The sequence below is a fragment of the Symsagittifera roscoffensis genome, chromosome 3 (assembly GCF_963678635.1).
Source record: "Symsagittifera roscoffensis chromosome 3, txSymRosc1.1, whole genome shotgun sequence".
Taxonomy (NCBI): Eukaryota; Metazoa; Xenacoelomorpha; order Acoela; family Convolutidae; genus Symsagittifera; species Symsagittifera roscoffensis.
In genome coordinates this window covers 6,443,178-6,459,868 of record NC_087064.1, presented here as the reverse complement: position 1 = coordinate 6,459,868, position 16,691 = coordinate 6,443,178, and the positions used below count along the sequence as shown (strand labels likewise).

Here is a 16,691-nt window from a genome sequence, read left to right as displayed (position 1 = left end):
TATTGAAGTCGGGAAAATAGTGCAGCACAGTAGCTAGAGTCCTCGACTCTATGTCAGCAGCCTGGTGCAGTTTTCGGTATTCGGCAATTAACGATTCATCGATTCTTTCGCAATCATTGATAATGTTCTTGTTGATAAGATCGTCGAATATATAGGGAGCACCTTTTCGTTGACAGGTAACGACGCAAAAGAGGTTTGGAATAGTTTTAAGGGTCGCAATCAGTTCTTCGATTGTTTGGGGTATGTTGCCTTTTTTCGGGTGCCAGGGAAAGATTCAGGCCAGGGAAAGATTCAGGCCAAGATTCAGGCCAGGGAAAGAGTGAACAGGATCAGCAAGCTTATCTTGTTCCGATTGTTCAAGTTTATTGATGGAATGGTAAAGAGAACTAGCACCTACTATTTTGATCATAAGGTATAGAGACTAAGAAAAATAAATAAATAAACAAAATTGGAATGAACTCAGCTGATTGGGAATTGGGATGGTGAACACAGCAAGTCGGGAGCCGTCCAGAGTGTAGTTCCAATCAGTGTCCAGTGATAAGTAATCGAGAAAATATCGTCGTGATCAAACTTTTCAACATTGACTATTGGGACCACCACGGCTGCCTCTTGTATTCTTTTTTAACTGAAACTATTTAATAAGTTTATCACAACAACATCATAGTAAGTGTATACTTCATGCAGGTATTCAATTGAATTTGTGACTGTGGAGCTTTTTCTTTGTCTAAAACCGTGCTGAGAATTTGTTTAATCTTTTTAGGATAAAAAATGTAAAGTAGCTAGCAATATGATATCAGGCGACGCTAAGGGTACAATTCATTATGGTGTACTGAAAAAGAGTCCACCCGAGGATCAAATGCGTAAACGACGAAGATGGCGAGACAGATATTTTACGCTATACCGCAAAGCAAATGGCTCAATACTTCTCAGATACTATAGGACCAACAGCAAGTCCAAAGGTGAAGATTGTGTAGTTTTAAATTCTACACTTTTAATGTGTGCTTAAATTTAATGTAATTCACAATTTTAGCGGACGAGGAAGAAATGAAAGGCTTCATTGACATGGCAACTTGTCTGACCCTTGAATCTGGCCACACTCTCAAAGGCTTTGAAAAGATGTTCTCATTCAGCATTGTCACTCCGCGCCGCACATACTTCCTTCTCAGCAAGAAAGAGGCGGAGATGCGAGAGTGGGTGCACAAAATATGTGAGTCCTGTGGATTCGCGGCCACTAGTAGCACATCACCTGCTACAATTCGCGATCAACTTCACCAGGATGGTAATGGTTCTGGGTCTCACGGTGACATTAGAAGCGCTAACGCAGATGGCGAGTATAATGACGCTTTCAGTGATAACACAGGTCCGCCAAGGCCGATGATGGCCAATGCAAACTACTACAAGTCTGCTGACAGCATGTCCAAAGTATCCAGCTCTGCGATGCGAAGTAACTTTTCAATCGACCTTGCACATCAGGTTCAGACAAACTGCTCTGTAACTCCATACGAGAGTTTGGACGCATCGCCTGGTCAGGAGTACGGCCGAGAAATGTATAACTCATCGGCTGCAGCTGAGTATTTTGACCATGACCCCAAGTCTAGACTGAACAATCAAGTGTATGGCTCTTTGGATACGAATGCGCCCCAACCACGACGCAAAACTCCGAAAAATCCAAATAACAATCATCAAGATGATATATATGGAGCGACGTATGCAAGTACTGGGATAGGATCTTATACCACTGAGTACCAGACTCAAGAAGAATATGGATACGGGATGCTCCCTTCGCCGAATGAGTCGTTACAGTTGAAGTCTGCAGCTCTTCAGAATCAAAATATCAGCGCGAACAATGGTGCTCATGGTCATTACCAGCCTCAGGTAAATTTGCTTTCTCGATAAACTTGCTCAATAAAAAAGTCTTTTTCGTAAAACTCCAAATATTGTATTAGTAAAGTTGATTTCCTAAAAGCATTTTTTGTCCGTTTTTCTTTAGTTAAATATTCCTGGACAGAATTCAAAGCATGAACACTACTTGAATCTCGTACCCGAAAAGCCTCAATTGGAAAAAACAGGGTCACCGAGAGACGAAATTGACGGCATGCAAAGGGGAGGAGCTCCGCCGCCTCCAGTGAATAGGTCGTTAAAGCCTCATGTTGCTACTTTCAATTCACCCTCGCACTCTGCTGCAAACAACGCTAACGCAAGTACTTCTTCCAATGGTCATCGATCCTTGTCTGAAATTAAGAAAAAGGGCCCGGCAAACTTGACTCTACCAAGTGGGTCGAATACCCATGCCCCGAGAACTCGTCACCTGAACGATGTCTTATCATCTGTGCCTTTGAGTCCGGTGACGTCATTTTCTAAGAAGCGTGACGAAATTCCAACTTTCTTCAGCACGCCACAGCCGAATCACATAGAGTCTCCGCCGTCGCCGAGTAGATTGAGTCATGACAGTTATAATTCTTCGAATTCGGCTTCAGATGCCGAAAGTGTAGCTCACCATTCAGAAAGTGTTTCGAGCACGCCAGGGTCTGGACACTCTCAATCCAGAATATCGTCAAGTCTTCCGATTTCGGCCGGGCCCACCCTCAACAACAACAACACTCGATCATTCGAGTGGTCTCGAAAGGAAATTAACTACACGGAACTTGCCCCAGACAGTCCAGCGTATCACAATTTGCCGCAAGGTTATACAGGGGCAAAGCCAATACAATATACAAATATAAATAGTTTCAATTTCTCTTCAGCTGCTGATATAGCCAGAGATATGGGATCCCCGATCCAGCCTCGACTTCAAGCTTCCAAATCTCTGGATCACACAAAGCCAGGATCACTTACATCTACTCCGGACTCAAAGCGTCGTGCTGATGTTGAGTACACTCAAGTCGATTCAGACCGAACGAAAATTGTGAACGATTTGAGAGCGGAAAGGGAACAGCTTCGTAAAGAGAAGCAGTCACCAAAGCTATGAATATTTCAAATGTTCGTTTGTTGTCCGATAAACTTTGAAAAAAAACACTTCTATTCTCTGAATGTCAAAAATCTCAGCTCTTCCAAAGACAAAAGCTTACAAACATTGCGAGGCGAATTGTAATCTTATCTGATTTTAATTTTTAAGTATTCAATGGTTGCGTGCGTACCTTTCTGCTTTAATGCGAAAGCCGGCAAAGGAATTTTTAATTTCTTTAATTACCAAACAAAACAGTTTATGTTTGCGGCAAGCACTGATTCAAGTTCAACTAACGTTTAAATTTTGCGAGCTGTCGATTTCTTTAAACACCGCTATCAACCACAGGATGGTTTCAGTATTTGGAAAAGAGCTTAGATTTTTCTCAAAGGGCTATCACGTTTTCAAAAAACAAGGGCTTTAATCCAAATCAATTCATTCACCCGGATATGTTTTGCATTTTTATAAAACTATCAGACAAAAACTTAGCCATTATCATAACTAGACTTCACTATCAATCTGAGCTTAAGAAATTTTTGCTTTTCTTTTGTTTTAATTGAATCAATAATCTTCTATTCTGCGTAAAACCAGATCATCATCCTAGAGTTTTCATCAAGCTCAGATTATATTACAGAAAAAGGCTCTGTGGTTCTTTTCCTCCATATTTTCAAAAAACTGTTTCAGCGTAGTGAAAAAGTGTATTTAAACTTCGCATGGCGAACAAACTTACTATTGAGAAAAGATATGTCCTGAAAAATTTACTGCGTGACAACACGGATTTAGCCATATTATTACGGAAAACTACTGAAAATAAAAGTTTTTAGAGGTCAAGGGGGGGTTTTGAAGGTTGGGAGTGGAAAAGAGTCCAGAAGCGTCTTCGGTTCTTCTCTGTCACCGAGCAAGTAGAAACTGTTCAATTTTAGAAAAACCATGAATCTCTCATACTAGTAAAAATTACGATTAGCATCATGTCTTGATTTCAAATTGTCTTGACAAAGCTTCTGATCTATTTTTAAATCCGCTTTTTTAATTGTATTGTAGTATATATTTAGTAGTTGGAATTAAAATTTCAAATGATTAGACTTCTTCCGATTTTTATGAGATATGGTAACATAGTTGGATGAAAGCGGTTAATCCAAGTCTGCGGCAGCTAATTAGCGATATCAGAATAGGTACCTGCCTATTAGCATGTGTGTCAATTAGCATGAACACGTAACAAAAATGGAGTTAATTTGCTCAAGTTTGCAGTTTTGAACAGCGTGCACTATGCCGAAAAAGTAATTCGACAAAAATGGAATTTCAATTCAATAAGCAACCAACTGATTCTTAAAATGATTTTAAATGTTCAGGCTAGTTTTTAAAAGTCGATGAAGGCTCGGTAATTGGTCATGATAATTTTTTTTTAGTTTTTCAGTAAAAATCATAATTCGTTCACGCTCAAATTTGATTTTTCGCCGTTTGAATTTGGATTTCTTTAGTTCTGTTTTTGTTGAAAGGAAGGCAAACTCCTCTATCGAACAGCAAATGTGTAAAAGTCACGAAAACCGTGATCGACTTCTAATTTCGAAAGGGGAATTTAATATTCAGATTTACCAGCGAAATGAAAAATTTACCAGTTTTCTCAAAATAATCTATTTGTATCAAAAAATTATCAATCATAATTTGTTCTTGAAGTTCTAAGAGCTTTAAAGCTATACATTTTTTCTTGGAAAATAGAAGTTTGAAGTTTTTTAACAAATAAGACATTTTTTTCAGTTTCCTTGCGTTCATTGAATCTTTCCAACTGTTAGTTGGCTATTTTTATTTCAGAATGAACGCCTAGCGATTGTTGTAGGCTAATAGGCACACATGCTTATTACTGCGCGCCCTGTCAGAACTCTGGTTGTGCCGTCCCAAAGAGAAAGTTATTGATTATTCAAAACTTGTTTGAAATTTCCAGGTTGAATGTGAAAAAAAAGAAGCGCGAAGGCTCATGGGAATCACGCATAGAGTTCCTAAACGTTAGTTGATTACTCTTCGAATTCAATCTTTCCACTAATTTCTTTTGTACTAATGAAACAGTAATAATGATTCGGAACTGAATTAACTGTCTCCTAAGGGGGAGCTGGAATTTTTTCCTGCTAACAATTTTGTCGTTTTCTATTTTTTTTCTATCATTTAAGTCGGCCGTTGTGTACAAATTTTGTACTAAACTAATGCGTTTTTTACACAGAAGTTGACCTTAGCTATGTTCATGAACAAATTGGCGTGCCTAATGTTATAGAAACACGTAATCATACAGAGGAATGCAAATTTATTTGGTCTTCCAAGTTTCCTGTCGTTTTAAGGTCCTGTCGTTGTTTTTTATTGGTGAACTAAATATGCATGAAGTAGCTCAAAGCAAGGCCAAACAGCTCTAAGATAAGTTACGAGCGCCCCGGAGTTCAGAGCGCTCGAATCTCTTAGTAATTGATTTTTTTGAAGTTGAAGTTCGTATTTCCGCGTATTTTCCCTTTCATTTTGTTTCAAGAGGTGCTTGTGTTTTGAAGTGCAGCTTCGCCTCTTTGAATGGTTTAAATGAATATATTAGGATGTTAACCAAGTTTTCCTAGATTTCAACTGTTTATCGGCTCGGATCGCGCAAGCGAAATCAACCGCGACGTAAAAATCAACCGCGACGAGATTTGAAACTTTAGAAGATTTGAAACTTTAGTATATCCGAAATGGCGACTTTAGATTTGAGAGAACAAATCTAAAATATCTATTATTTTTGTTCATCTTCCTTTCTCAACCCATGTAAACAATCCCCCGCCCCCCCCCCCCCCCCCCCATCTCCTTAAATTAAATGGCAAATTCGAACAGTAAGGCCTGCATGTAACATGTTTAAATCTGATTGGATAAAAAATATTACTTTCAACCAAGTGAAAGGTTTCTTGAAAATCTTTAGGGGGGAAATTGTCCACTTGCTCCCATTTCTCGAAGTCATAAATCAGTCGTCTAGAAGAAACCTGTAAATTTGAAAATTACTTCTTGGTACTTTCTACATGGAAGTTTGTGGTATACAGAAGATGCTGTATGAACGCATGACTTTATTAATTAACTATCTTTGAATAGACTACCGAATTGTCGCTTTCCTCCAGACAAAAATCTCGAATTGTAAAATTTGGCATTTTTAAATGAAAGATCAATTCAAAACAACGTCGTAATTGGCAGACTTAAGTCAGAAAAATTGAGAAAAATCGATCGTATTTTCGATTTATTGCGCCAAGGTTACGTCAAGTATTCGTTAGTACTGCTTAATTAGGAATTATTGGAGCCCGATCAATACGGGAAAACATTTTTTTTAAAATGAAGTGACTTTCAACGAACATAAAACATCTTTGATTTTAACGTTCTGGGTAAAGTATTAACGCAATACTTCAAACGTAAGGTGTATTGAATGAGCGGGTAGTATACTTTTTTTGTGTACTGTTAGACGCTCTCTTTAAGATTAAAATTGATTTGTTTCAATATATTAGACTTGGAATTAACAAGCGATATCAAATCGGTATAAAGACTTTTTTTGGGTTAAGAACTTGTTTGACAAACTCACTTAAATCATTGAATAGCACGTGCACTTATTAATGTGCCCAATGAACGTGTAATTAATCTCGAAAGTTTTAATTATACTACTGGGCTACGGGCCACTGCTACTACTGTGCTATGTAGAAATTATATCAGTACTCTTGATATTGAGGTTCTCTTAAAAAATCTATTGTCGGTCTATTATGACCGCTTAGTTTTTGTCGGCTTAGTTTACAGAGCATGAAATTATTTCAGATTCAAGTTGTTGTTCCGACTTTCGATACGAAAGTAACGGAATATTTGTGCTCGGGGTGGGTTTTTTTTTCTTCAGACAAATTTCCACTTTTTAACTAGCCATTTTTGACGGAATTTTTTTATATCATTCAAAAGGTATTGTTGTCCTGAGCTTAAATTTGAAAAGATATTTCACCTGTGATCATTTTTCGTAAAGTTATGAGGGTTGAAAGATTGCCATTTTGACCAATTTGGGACAATTAACGCGCGATATAATTCGCGCTATTAACGCGTAAGCGGAGATTTAACCCGTCTTATAAATCGTTCCAAATTGGTTGAACGAAGCTTATTTGCCATAATTGATGTGATACAAGGAACGAAAACTATCTTTTTGTACTTTATATGGCGTGTGGGGGGATGATTTTCATAAAAAATTTCAAATTTTAGAATTTTTTTTTTTGTATTATTTCATATAATGTTTTTATGTTATTACTGCTGCTCCATAAACCTTCAAAAGCAGTCGGAACATTCAGGGCTTCGCCCTGATACGAGCAGTCTTGTTTCTTTTAAAATTGAAAATCGTTTCGATTTATTCCTCTGATAGAAATAACTCCGATTGTATAACTTCCTGTTCAATGTTTTTTTCTCTTAAATGGTTCATTTGTCTGGGTTAGTTGCAGCCGACGGGTTATCGGCATAGTTGCTTCGTATTGCGTCATTTCGAGAGAGATAACAGATTTTTATGCATACCTGTTTTAATGTTGGTGCGTTACAAAAGCTTCCGAATTTCAAAGCTTTTAGCTAATGTTTTAGTGACAGTTTTTTTTCTGCATAACGGGCTTCTACCTAAGTAATGTTGGGTTAATTTCCGTTAGATACCTCTTGCCTGAATTCTGTTATTGCTAGTAATTGTGTTTTCCTCAAATTGAAAGTTGTTCGTCGAGACACTCATAAAAACTTTGGTCGAGGCAGTTTTTTTTTCAATTTTTTCAATTAAATAATTTTTCTGTTTGGTGATTTTCGTCGCCTTCTCTGAATGTTAGTTTTCTGTGCTATATTTGTTTCGAAGCTTCATTCTGCTCTTGAGTCTGAGCAACTGATTTTATTGGGGTGCCCGGGGTATATATATTTTTCCCCTTTGAGTATACTTCAATTGGATTTTATAAAAACAAACAAAATGATTTTGCTATTTATTTTTTATAAACAGGGATGGCTAGTTGCTGTAAAAGTAACTCAAAATGATCCGTCCTCAATGATTCAAGAAAAAAATCAACAAACAGTAAAAAAAAATTAGTGTAAAGGGTATTTGAATAAATGAAATAACTGCAATGAGGGTAATAAATGCTAAATTATCATTAAAGCTTTAGAGAATAAAGTGACGAGGTCAGCCTCTCATCAAAAGCCAGATCTTTTGAACGGCAATTTTTATCTGGTTGAGTCTGAATACCGACATTTTTCCTGCCAGATTTTTGAAATCAGAACCACAACCAATAGAGGGGTTTCAATATGATACCAATTTCGGCCTTAATGTAATTTCAATTGGGAAAAACATCCTACGCCATTAGTTTTTATCCAATTTTTAGGCGGTGGAGAGGACCGGTGATTATTGGAATATATTTATAAATTTTGCACGCATACAAATGGCTGTATTAACGTTTTTGTTCAGCTTTAATTATGCATTGTTGTTTCTTTTTTTTAGAAAAACAGAGTTATCTCCGCCTAGTTAAAGATAATTCGTTAGTGAGTTTTTCTAGACAATAATTGTGCTGAGCAAAACTGCTTTGTCATGCTCAGGCTAAAGGTGGTATCGGTTTCAAGTTGGTGAAAGTTTTTTGCTTCATGTTCATAAAAATGCTCTTGAAATTGACGTGTTTTGAGCAATAAATTATCAGTGCAGCTTTTTACAGGGCAAAATTTGCGCAAAGGTTTGTGTTTTTAATTTCATCATATGAATTCATCAATAAGCTTGCAAAAGTTTTTAAAGCTACTGCTCGAGGTGGTATATAAAACAGACAAATACAAACCAGCAAACATGTAAGCCAGCCGCAAATACGGAGCTGTTACATGATATTGATAAATTGAGCAATGCAAATGCCCACAAAAACAAGGATAGCTGGTTACTGTGCAAGTTGTGCAGAATATTCCGACCATAATTATTGCGCTTGCGATTGGCAAGCATTATCAAACCTGAATACAGACTTGTTTTCGGGTTAACAACAGAATCGTGGTTCATAATGAATTCAAATTGTAGCACTTCAAATTGAATTCATGCACTTAGCTGGAGGTGAAGAATACGCCTGGGACGGACGGCAAAGGTTGTTGGTTCGAATCTGACCAGGAACTGTTTTTTTTTTCAAACGGGTTTTTCTCGACACAGATAATTTTATTCATTTCTTTTCTCGTTCGAATCACGACTGAGGGGGTTTTAATAAATCTGACATAGTACTGTTTCCGATTATAGCGTTTCCGATTCTGAAATAGCACTGTTTCCGATTATGGTACTGTTTCCGATGATTATTACCCAAACTGGCGTTTAAAACCAACTTTACTGAGTAAAAAAATAATAAACAGAAATAGGCTATTGTAAGCGGCTTAAATTGAGCAAAATTAGCCTGATTGCTCGCTTCATTCGCTCGAAAGTAGCCCAAAAATCAAAAAATTCAAACGGGTTTTTCTCGACTCAGATAATTTAGTAATTTTCTTATAGGTCGTTCGAACTACGACTGAGAGGGCTTTAATAAATCATGACATAGCACAGTTTTGCTATATTGAGTAAAACTACTTTTTCAAGTTTTGCGGTGATTCGCAAGCGTTATTAAACCGGAACATAGGCTTTTTTCGGGTTAACAATTTGTTAAGCAGAATCACTTGTATGTTGCTTCATATTGAATTCAAACTTCTATGTGTGTCCGGAAATATTTCTTTCCAAAAAGTGTCGGTCTATAGTTTGTCTGCTTATGTTTTGTCGGCCAAGTTGCCACTTCGAAGAACTGTTTTTTTTTGTACTCAATTTTCAATGTAGTTGTTTTTCGTGTTTCGAATTACTCCTTCAGTTTTAATTGTACTAGGCTTGACTTCGTATATTTTCTGTTTTTGTTTTTTTACGCTCAAAAACCGATTCGGCGTAAATGATAACGGATTGTTTTATCGGCTTAGTGACCTAAGTTGGGCTCATTTCAAAGGAAGCATAAGTTTTATGATTCATTCTGGACCGCAGCAAATGCTAAAATTATTAGAATAGAATTTATAGTTGAAAGTTTTTTCATGACAACAATTAAATTTTCTGTTCTACGGAAAACTATTTAAGTTTCGTTGGCTCAGTTTTTGCTGGTTAATTATTTTACGAATTTTCTCTAATAACCGTCGATTGTGTTTCTGAACGTGTTTGCGGCAAAGAGAACTTGATTCAAGACCACATTTTGAATTTTTTTAAGTTGTGTTTTTTGAGGTGTTTTTTTTTCTGGACTTAGTGGCTTTCTTTTCCTGCCTGCTAGATTGCACTGCTATGTTTATCTTGTATTGCAAATGGTGCTAAGCTACGCTTTGCCTCTGTGTAAAAAAACTACAACAGAAAAGTTTTTTCAATTAAGTCTAGTTTTTTCTGCGTAGTGTGCTAAAAGGATCTGAGCGATAGAAAACTAACTTTTTTGAGTAAAAAATATTCAGAAATGAGCTATTGTAGGCAAAATTAAGTAAATTTAAGTAACGACAGAGGGCTGCGGTACCTGATTTTGAGTGGAAAACAAAAAAAAGAAAAATAAAAACTCGCGATTACAAAGTTCCTCCCCCCATTTTTCAAATGGTCGGAACATTGATGGAACTTTTGACTGGCATATGAAGTCAGTGACGTACCGTTCGGCTGTTTGATAATTTGAATGTCTCATACTGGATGTAGATATTAGACTTAGAGTAGAATTTAAAATTTCGGCGATATGTTATAATAGGTGGCAGCTTCAAGTCAAATTGCTGGATCGCTTTTTGTTATATTTGAACAGTGTTTAAAATTTGTTTCAACAGCCAAACTTTTTGGCAAAAGAAGTGTAAAATTTATATTTGTGAGTAAAGTTTCGTATAGCAGAGTAATATAATGACAAAAACTATTTTAGTAGCATGTATATTTGATTGAAAATGAAATGACTATATTATGCATTAGTTCTCAAATGTAATACATGCACTATACTCAAAATTACCACCTATTTTAACATATCACCAGTATTTCATTTGGAGTTTGCTATAGATTGTTTTTTGGAGAGCTTGCTATTGATTATTTAAGGTTTCGCATTTGAGGATTCTATTTTAGACGATTTCGTTTAGTAATTTTTCGGTCCATCCAGCTCGCTAGCATCCTGATGTATTTTGATGTCTCACGACCAAATAAAAGTTTCTCCTCGTTGAGACGTTATTTTTCGCCCCGAACATAGACCTAACCTCTTTCACCGCTCGGCTATCTGGTTCTAGTTTCGACACTGTTCTCAGAATAGTTGTCGTCAGAAAAAGGGATATCGAAAAACTGATTTTGTCTGCTTCTGAGTTGATTCCCCCAAATTGTGCTCCACTTGGGAGCTTATTCCGTTTTTAGCCATTTCCATTATATGCCGACAGTTTTTGCCTTTTTTCATTCCCGCTGCTTCTCTGGCACGGCTATCACCATTTAATGGCAGATGTGGAAGAGTTTCTGTGAGGATATCTTCCTCAGTCCTTTTTCTAGTGCCCTTTTTGTTTTCTTCGGAGCGCTTAAGATTGTTACCTTGAGCGTTGTTCACTTCTTTTTCGTATTCTCTTTTCTTTTCTTCTTATTTCGAGTGAATAAGTAGTTGGTTTTTCTTTCTGTTTTTTCAGGAAAAAAGTCTTAAAATTTGTTCTTACTAAATTTTGATTTTTTTGCCGTTTGGCTTGTGATTTCTTTTCCAGTTCATTTTCATTGTTAAAAGGAAGGCAAGCTCCACTATCGAACAGCAAAAGTGTAAAGGTCAGGAAAAACGTGGACTTCTAGTTTCGAAGATCCAGTTTTCACACTAGCGAGCTTGCGAGCGTAAATCTCTTACTAAGATCCTTCTTTTTTTCTAACCTAACTCGCAAATAATAGTGTTCGCTTATATGGAAATTTCTCTGTTGCATTGGAAATTGCATAGCATCTGTTCTCAGCTGTATTTGTGGCTAGCGTTTGTGATTAAGCCTCCGTAGCTGAGTGGTTGCCGAATTCGAGGCTTATTCACTAATTTTTCACTAATTCGAGGCTTATTTCATTTTATTCTTCTTTTGCTCTTTATAGAGCTTAGTTTTGGCAACATACTAGTTTAATAGTATACACCAGTATCGAATACGGCTCTTTTCCAGTTTAATTTTTGAACATCTCTTTTTGTAATTTAACAAAGGGGGGGAACTGGAAAAGAGCCTCGAATACTACTAGTTGGCGATTTTTTTTTGTTTGAAAACTCAATTCAATTAGTAAGACTGAATTCAACAATTTTTTTTTTCGTCAAAATGAAAAGAATAATTGCCAGGATTGCCTCTAAAAGCAAGGTGGATGTACTCAAAATCGAATTTGTTGACACGTGCATTAGACAAACGATTTCTTCATTTATAACTTATAAAATAGCGTCAGCGATGCTTTTTTTTTTCATTTAAACTGTAGAGCCATGAACAGCGATGATACATTTTTATAATACCCCATTGCAAAGTAGAGATCGTAGCATTGTCCAATATCGCGGGATCGTATTCGAAGATCTTTTTTTTTTAAAAAACAAGTCAGTTTCTTTGCGTTCATTACTCTTTTCCAGCTGTCTGTTGGCTATGTTTCAGTGGTGCCCAGTGTGGCCGCTGATCTGTGGCTGCAACTGCCGGAGTCAGTAATGTACCAGGTGATGTTGCACGTGTCCTTCCGAGACGTCGTCAGCTGCTCCTCCGTCTGCATGATCTGGAACAGAGTGGCCAATGATGACATGCTGTGGAAACACCACTTCTACCACTACTGGCGGGTGAGATAAATCACTTCAATTCCTCCTAAGTCGTCAAAAAAATTCCACTATGGTAATATTTGCAAACATTAAAAAATGTAAGAAGTCTTTTGATTAAGTAACATAGTAAAGTGATATCAAAGTAACTGATTAACAGAGATCTTAGTCATTTGGCCGCCGCTCTTCTTATAAAATGGAGAAACTATCATTGGTTTTTTTTCTATGTTAAAATTCTAACGGTTACAGTTAGAATATTTAACAAATAAAATTAAAAATCTATGATCGTATAAAAACGAATAATGATTTTGAACAGATGGTGTGATCGCGATGATGTTTGTGTAGATCGATCGTGCAATCGCGATGGCGCCTGGAGGCGTGTCGTGGCTGGGCGAGTTCATTCGGCTGTTCACGCGGTGTCCGCTCGTGGAAGCGGAAGTGCTGAGGGACCACTCGGACCAAGTGAACCACGTCTCTTTCTCCAATAATGGAAAGATGTTCTCCACTTGTTCCAAGGACGGATTCATCAGAGTAAATGCTCAGTTGGGCTCTTTTTCCTCCTCCCCTATCCCCCCCCCCACCTCACACGAGCACGACGAGCTTCAATATATTAGTGTAACGAGTGGTTTTACGAGGTTGAGTATGAAGACAAAATATGTTTGTCGTGGCCTTATTAGTCTATATGTCAATTTTCATAACAATCGGACAATGTGGTCAACAAATTTACATGTAAAAATTTGCGGGTGGGGGGGGGGGGGGGAAGGAAAAAGTTGTTGTCAGCCTTTTTTTGGGTTCAATGGCTCTTTTGCACTCAACCCCCTCACATTTCAACTTTTCCATTTTTTCAGTTGTCTAATGTGTTGTTATGGCTTACTGCATCAGGTTACGGTGTAAAGTATGAAGAACAAAACCAAAACTGTTCTCAATAGTTGTTCACCAAGCAAAATTTCATTACATTCTCAACTTAAAACCAGGTTTTCAAAACTGAAATTCAAATGTGGGGGGGGGGGTGGAAAACAGCCTGGTCAATTTGTCCAATTTAAATAAAATGGCAAACGTACTAATCATGCTCTTTCAAACATAATTTGGTTTTCATGCTTAACCTTGTAAAAGCACTCGCTAAACCAAATTATTTTTGCTTATGCAAGGTTTGTGGGTGAGGGGAAGGAAACAGATCCTCAACTTTCAACACTTTTTAAACCTTGCTTGTTATCAAGCTACTACTTTTGCTATGTTTTTGATTCAATCGTGAAATTATTCCAGTACCAGGTAACTATTTTTCATCGTGCAACCAAAGCGGTAAAATCTTATAGCACGTGTCGGTAAAACTTTGTGCGAGCATATCCGATGGAGCCACGTTTCTTGCTTGGCACGTTTTTTTTCTTTTTTAAGTCGCAGTGAATTATTCAAACGATTGAAATTAGAATCACCGAATTTTTGGTTACTAGTACAATTTTAGCCTTAAGATTGATTTCATTTTTGAATTTCTCTTCTGTAAAGGTTTGCGCTTTTGCTGCCAAGTTACATCTGAAAAAGTTATCGGGGAAAAACGCGGTTTTTTTGACACCTGCCAAAACTGATGTTTTATAATTTTTACCCTTGCTATGAGCAAGGGTATTTATTGCAACTGGGTATTGGACTCTTTTTTCGTAAATAATTTTGCTCACTGGATCTCCAGTTTTAAGAAATCCAGTTCACGTCACGTTGCACTTTTAGCAGCTGTAGTTTTTGGTCTACAGCCGAAAAACATATTAGAAATAAATTCATTTTTTAATGTCAGTTTTATGAATTTCGTCCCAATTTTTGTTGGCCCTTTTTCCAAGTGGTTCCCCCCCCCCCCCTACCTCACGAGCTTTAATATATTAGGGTGACGAGTGGTTTTACGAGGTTGAGTATGAAGACAAAATATGTTTGTCCTGGCCTTATTAGTCTATATGTCAATTTTCATAACAATCGGACAATGTGGTCAACAAATTTACATGTAAAAATTTGCGGGTGGGGGGGGGGGGGGAGGAAACAGTTGTTGTCAGCTTTTTTTTTGGGTTCAATGGCTCTTTTGCACTCAACCCCCTCACATTCAAATTTTCTATTTTCTCAGTTGTCTAATGTGTTGTTATGGCTTACTGCATCAGGTTAGGGTGTAAAGTATGAAGAACAAAACTGTTCACAATAGTTGTTCATCATGCAAAATTTCATTACGTTCTCAACTTAAAACAAGGTTTTCAAAAATGAAAATCAAATGTAGGGGGGGCGGAAACAGCCGGGTCAATTTGTCCAATTTAAATAAAATGGCAAACGTACTAATCATGCGCTTTCAAACATATTTGGTTTTTTGGTTTTCATGCCTAACCTTGTAAAAGCACTCGCTGAGCCAAATTATTTTTGCTTATGCAAGGTTTGTGGGTGATGGGAAGGAAACAGATCCTCAACTTTCAACACTTTTCAAACCTTGCTTGTTATCAAGCTACTACTTTTGCTGTGTTTTTGATTCAATCATGAAATTATTCCAGTACCAGGTAACTATTTTTTGGCTCTCAAGTTTTCCACCCCCTCGTAAAATTGCAAATTAAAACTGTTCAAAAATTGTTCACACGGCATATTTTGCATAATATAAATGCTTTAAAAATTTGTTCACGCTGACGTGTTTTTAACACAGTTTATGATATGAAAAATTAATTTTAAATAGAATTTCATAAATTGAGTTTCAGAAAATATCAAAAGGTGGGGACTGGAAAAGAGCCCTATTTCAAGGTGATACCTCAGCGTATTGTTTTCATATAGGAAGTTTTCGGAAAAATATGAGTCTTTTTATCGTCTACTTTTTATTGTGATCCTGCTATCTTATCATTGCTTATTAACTTCATATTTGATAAGGTTCATGTAACTGGGCTAACTTTATAGTGTTCCATAGTTAATTTAGGGTTCTTTATCTTTAAAATTGTTTAACAATCTTGTATTTGAGTTTTTACCCTTGCGATACTGGCTTCGAATCTGACCAGGATTTTCTTGTGTGCCTGTGTGTGCTATGAGGGGAAGGGGACGCATAACTTTTTAATTAGTTTTGAATTAAAAAGTTTCGGCTTCAAGAGTTTCTGCTCAGGTATTTTCGGCTTTTTGTCACCGCTTGGTTAATTTTGTTCCGATGCTGCTTTGCATTCTATTGTTTGGGCATGTTTTTTGTTCACAGCAATTCATTCTGGAAGCCTCTGTGCTTGAAGTTTTATTTTTCAGGTTTTTCTTTCTGCCCAATCGAAGGTAGTGTCAAATTACCAACTCTACATTTTCCAACGTAGCTCGCAACGTAGCTTGTTTGTGGCTTTTTTGCTGCATATTGGCAGTTTAACTGCACCTATTCTCCATTTTGTGTGTGACTACTGTAGTACAGTCCTGTGCGGCAGTCGACTATAGTGCACAGGTTTCCGAAGACAGAGGTTCGAATTCTGTAGCGGTCATTTATATTTCTCATTACGAAACTTTATTTTTTATTTTTATGTTTATTCCTCTTTTTCCTTTTTTGACCCTTTCAAAGCTACTCATTGTTTTTTTTTGCTTGTGTTTTCCAAGTGCAGCTTTGCCTCTGTGTTTCTATCTCAGTTTTTAGCATGCGATGGTTAATTTTTTTGATATCCACAAATGTTATTGATGGACATTCAAATTGTTTGGTTTAGAGATTTTAGCAAAATTACTGGTAAACTTTAGATCACGATTTTCTGACCGAAATTTCATTTTTGTTGTTATTCGTTGCGTTTTATAGTTATTATAAAGAAATGAACGGAGTTTCTGTAGCCCGAATCTTTCTGATGCTTAGGTCAATGTGTTCTAGAAGAATTGGAAAATTAATATCTTGATTTTTAGCTGACGCTTTCCTCAACTGTTTTCTTCCAGATTTGCTGAACTTAATTCTAGTGAAAGAAACTCAGGGTTTTCTTTAAGAGCAGAAGCTCAATGAACAATTTGGTAATTTTTGGTCGCATAATCGAAAACACTCCAAAACCCACGATTGATCTGTGCTAGTT

The 16,691-nt window shown here is 36.9% G+C and overlaps 5 protein-coding genes across 6 annotated transcripts in view; 4 read left to right on the top strand and 1 right to left on the bottom strand.

Annotated features, from left to right (window-relative positions):
• The window catches only part of LOC134842433 (very-long-chain (3R)-3-hydroxyacyl-CoA dehydratase hpo-8-like), a 491,300-nt gene extending 490,654 nt beyond the window's left edge, over window positions 1-646 (bottom strand). Inside the window, exon 1 of the mRNA XM_063858771.1 lies at window positions 634-646. The gene's annotated coding sequence lies outside the window, so the exon portion shown is untranslated. The remainder of the gene's footprint in view (window positions 1-633) is intronic.
• The window catches only part of LOC134842435 (uncharacterized), a 298,939-nt gene that overhangs the window by 182,230 nt on the left and 100,018 nt on the right, over window positions 1-16,691 (top strand). The window lies entirely within an intron of this gene.
• Window positions 1-16,691, top strand: part of LOC134842434 (uncharacterized) — a 266,691-nt gene that overhangs the window by 182,224 nt on the left and 67,776 nt on the right. The gene's annotated exons all lie outside the window — the stretch shown is intronic.
• LOC134842430 (uncharacterized) overlaps window positions 1-16,691 on the top strand; it is a 227,611-nt gene that overhangs the window by 182,231 nt on the left and 28,689 nt on the right. For both annotated transcript variants that reach the window (XM_063858768.1, XM_063858766.1), the window contains exons 2-4: window positions 4,884-4,944; window positions 12,524-12,699; window positions 13,021-13,206. In XM_063858768.1, coding sequence (XP_063714838.1) covers window positions 4,917-4,944; window positions 12,524-12,699; window positions 13,021-13,206 — 390 coding nt within the window. In that variant the 5' untranslated portion in view covers window positions 4,884-4,916. The remainder of the gene's footprint in view (window positions 1-4,883; window positions 4,945-12,523; window positions 12,700-13,020; window positions 13,207-16,691) is intronic.
• Window positions 788-2,968, top strand: LOC134841543 (GRB2-associated-binding protein 2-like). Its single transcript, XM_063857573.1, has 3 exons — window positions 788-959; window positions 1,031-1,875; window positions 1,991-2,968. Exons 1-3 carry the CDS (start codon window positions 788-790, stop codon window positions 2,966-2,968), a joined length of 1,995 nt encoding a protein of 664 aa, XP_063713643.1.

Excerpts from the sequence above, each read along its gene's own strand:
- LOC134841543 (XM_063857573.1), top strand. The coding sequence starts at position 788 with ATGATATCAGGCGACGCTAAGGGTACAATTCATTATGGTGTACTGAAA. Across the intron at positions 960-1,030 it reads GACCAACAGCAAGTCCAAAG|CGGACGAGGAAGAAATGAAA; the intron begins GTGAAGATTGTG and ends TCACAATTTTAG. Across the intron at positions 1,876-1,990 it reads ATGGTCATTACCAGCCTCAG|TTAAATATTCCTGGACAGAA; the intron begins GTAAATTTGCTT and ends GTTTTTCTTTAG.